Source organism: Lactuca sativa, chromosome 1 (genome assembly GCF_002870075.4).
Source record: "Lactuca sativa cultivar Salinas chromosome 1, Lsat_Salinas_v11, whole genome shotgun sequence".
Taxonomy (NCBI): Eukaryota; Viridiplantae; Streptophyta; class Magnoliopsida; order Asterales; family Asteraceae; genus Lactuca; species Lactuca sativa.
Genome location: NC_056623.2, coordinates 73045499 through 73049523, shown reverse-complemented (window position 1 = coordinate 73049523; position 4025 = coordinate 73045499). Strand labels below are relative to the sequence as shown.

Genomic DNA, 4025 nt, shown 5'->3' with positions numbered 1-4025 from the left:
GGGTTTGTATACCGAATAAAGTCAATTCATAAAGCTACTACACAACATGTTTTAATCAATAAGTCGTATCATGTTGTGATAAAACATATATCACGTGGATCATTTATGTTAAAAATTACTGTATTAAAACACCAAATTGCTCTAATATAAATATTAAATATTTTTATTTAATAAGTTTGGTTCAAAAACTCAAAATGAATCTAACTAACATTTTTTATTAAAATTTCATCTAAAACAATATCATCTATTAATGTGATGTGTATCTAATTTATATTCCCGCCGTTTAATGCGGGTGATAATCTAGTTAATCAATAGAAATCATAAGCTCGATCATTTGATATCGTATTTATATACGGCATGCCAATTTGTATAAAAAAGGAAAGTTCATCTCTCTTACGGATTCAAAAATATTTAATAAAAGGTCATATATTAAAAGACAAAGAAACCTAAAGATTCCCCATTTACTTTTCTTGGATGTAGAAATCGTATGTCCCAACACCAGAATCCAATAAACTGGAAAGATAACCATTATCCGATGACACCACAGATGATGAAAAATCCTTTATATATTAATTACTAGTAAACTTGTATATACTTATCTTGATAAAAGAGTTATATTAATAGCATATGCTAACTTTTGTAACTATTTGGTTATATGATTTGTAATATTTAAGCGATTTCCTTCTAAAATTATACGAGAATAACATAAATAATATAAGTTGTGATTGATAACAAGACATGGAATAATAAATACTCCTTTAAATTATATGCCTATGAAAATGATGGACGTTGATATTCAAGAAAAGGAGAATCACATAACCTAATAATGAAGAACAAACACATTATACTCGACAACAGCATTTCCAGTTGTAAAATCAATACTATGAGTCTTGGCCTGAGCATAACCTCTAGCGAATCGGAAAAGCCCACTTCCACCAACCACCGGCATCTCTCTCACCGGTGTCAAAGCCGCATTCCGACCCAATATACTCAAAGTGCTTCCATTATACTTTCCTTCTGTAAAACAATAATTCAAGACCATTAGAAATCCAAGTTCCTTCAAGTCTGCTGATGCATACATCCCCTGAGCTCTTCCCACGATCTTAGACCGGGGTTCTGGTGTCAACGTTAATGGGTCATCCATCATCATCATGAGGCCGAACAAGCTTCGTGTGGTGTTTGCGATAGGAGCAGCCGCCACTTTGATGGCGGTGGGGTGGCGGCTGGTGACTATGTCATGGAAGTAGAAGTGAAGATGAGTTAACTTCTCTTTCTTGAAACCTAATGAGTTTTTTGACAACTTTCTTGAAAATTGTTGGGATTGAATTGGTGTGAGGATATGAAGGAGGAAAATTGCGATTAAAAAGTGTGTACTAAGAGGTTTCTTGGCCATGTTGATTGATGGTGGAGGATTGTATGGATATATGGAATTCAGTTATCTGTATATATGTTTTAGAAAAGAAAGAAACAAAAACAAGGAACAAACTTTTAGAAAAGCCAAAGTGTGAAAGAATCCTGTCCATTATTGTGTATGGGCGAACGCAATAAATTTAGCTTAAAGACTAGTAAGGTGTGCTTTTTGTTGAATGGTATCACGTAAGCTCTGTAATCAATATATTTCAAGTTCAACTTTTTATTATTATTATTAATTTTTTTATATAAAACGTTATCATGATTCACGAGTTAATTTATCCTTCTATAAAAACATGACATGTGGACATGGGTTGATTTTTTTTCCCTAGATTTACATCTTTTATATATATATATATATATATATATATATATATATATATATATATATATATATATATATATATATATATATATATATATATATATATGCTGAAAATGTAATTAATATCCATTATATCTTCAACATGTAATATGTATTAATTACTTTCTTAAAATAAATAAAATGATTGGTCCAGAATCAATTATACATGCACACAATAGATAGTGAAAACAAAATAACCTAACCATATATATATATATATATATATATATATATATATATATATATATATATATATATATATATATATATATATATATATATATATATATATATATATATATATATATCCCATCCTTTATCCTTTGTGAATGTATCAATTTTGAGCGTTGAACCAACTTAATCTAATTTAATCGTTGGGTTGTGAGTTTTAACTTAAAGGAATTAAAATATATGACAATATAACATATATAAAATTACTATCAGTACAATTTTTCTTGTGTTGTAGTTTCCAATTTATAGGTTTTCTTGTTATAGTCAAAGAAGTTTAGCTTTGATGTATTATTTCTTAGGGATAATGACTTAGGAGGGTAATAACGTTTCATGTTTGTCCATTTTAGGTCCCTAACGTATTTTTTGTGCGTATTACACCATTAAGGTTATTATAACCGTTTACAAATAGTCATTTTAACAGGAAGAAGCCGGTAAAAGGATTATTTATAAACGGTTATAGCAACCTTAATGGTGTAATATACACAAAACATACGTTGGGAACATAATATGGACAAACGGGAAACGTTATTACCCTCCTAGGTCATCATCCCATGAAACTATAAACTCTTATAGTAAATTTTTACTTTTTAAATAAGAAACTTGTAGGTCTTGGGGTTGGTAGTTTGGATGTTTTAACATCGGTCTTCTTTATAAATGGAAGTGGCGGTTTCTTAATGACAATGGAGCTCTTCGTGTTAAAATTGTCAAATTTTGTCATGGGGGAAGGTGGTGGTTTTTTGGACGATTCGAGAATAGGAATTGGAGGGGTGTTTGGCAAAAGATTGTAAGATCCATTAATCACCTCCATGAAAATGGTTGTATTCCTTCTAATTACATGTATAGTGTGGTGGGGCATGAGACTCAAACGAGGTTCTAGAAGGATGTTTGGTGCTTGAATATTCCTTTTAGGGAGCGGTTCGGAAGACTCTTTGCTTTGGCCTTTAATCAAGATGCTCGAGTAAGTGAATAATGGGATCCAGGGGGATTAATTTTCATTGGCGTCGGGGGATTAGAGGAAGGGCTGAATCGAACCAATTTGATTATCTTGTAGAAGGATGTTTGGTGCTTGAATATTCCTCTTAGGGAGTGGTTCGGGAGGCCACCACTCTATACACGTAATTAGAAGGAATACAACCATTCTCATGGAGGTGATTAATGGATCCTATAATCTTTTGCCAAACACCCCCTCCAATTCCTATTCTCGAATCTTCCGAAAAACCACCACCTTCCCCATGACAAAATTTGACAATTTTAATCCGAAGAGCTCCCTTGTCATTAAGAAACCGCCACTTCCATTTATAAAGAAGACCGATGTTAAAAACATCCAAACTACCAACCACAAAACCTACAAGTTTCTTATTTAAAAAATAAAAATTTACTATATGGGTTTATAGTTTCATGGGATAATGACTTAGGAGGGTAATAACGTTTCCCGTTTGTCCATATTAGGTCCCCTACGTATTTTTTGTGTATACTACACCATTAAGGTTGTTATAATCGTTTATAAATAACTGACTTATTCCTGTTAAAAGGACTATTTGTAAACGGTTATAATAACCTTAATGGTGTAATACGCACAAAAAATACGTTAGAGACCTAAAATGGACAAACAGAAAACGTTATTACCCTCCTAAGTCATTATCCCTATTTCTTAAGCACTTAATTAAAATTTTCATTGCAAATTAAGGATGTTCATAAACAATCATAGTGCAACATTACACTTTAAAGTCTAGTGAAACGGTGTAGTGACTAGTGACAAAAGTCAACAAAAGAGTTTTGTGCACAAAAAGACAAGTGGTCCTTGACTCACCGGCCTGACGTCTTTTGATGCATATCTAACCTTCATTAGATTGGATTTTATGGGGTGTTTCGGGCAGAGTATTATTATTATTATTATTACTACAAAGAGATAGTAGTTGGATAAAAACATTTCCCAAAGTGTTTTAAGTTTTATAGTTATTTACCAAACGATGGTACTTTAAATAAAAATATTTTTTAACTGAATAAGAAAAATTACCAT

At 31.6% G+C, this 4025-nt stretch overlaps 1 protein-coding gene across 1 annotated transcript; it reads right to left on the bottom strand.

Moving 5' to 3' along the window:
- Window positions 1-706: 706 nt before the first annotated feature.
- LOC111916674 (pterocarpan synthase 1-like) lies at window positions 707-1545 on the bottom strand. The gene has a single exon (XM_052771111.1). The coding sequence runs from the start codon at window positions 1391-1393 to the stop codon at window positions 821-823; it is 573 nt and encodes a 190-aa protein (XP_052627071.1). The 5' UTR covers window positions 1394-1545; the 3' UTR covers window positions 707-820.
- Between the last annotated feature and the right edge of the window lie 2480 nt (window positions 1546-4025).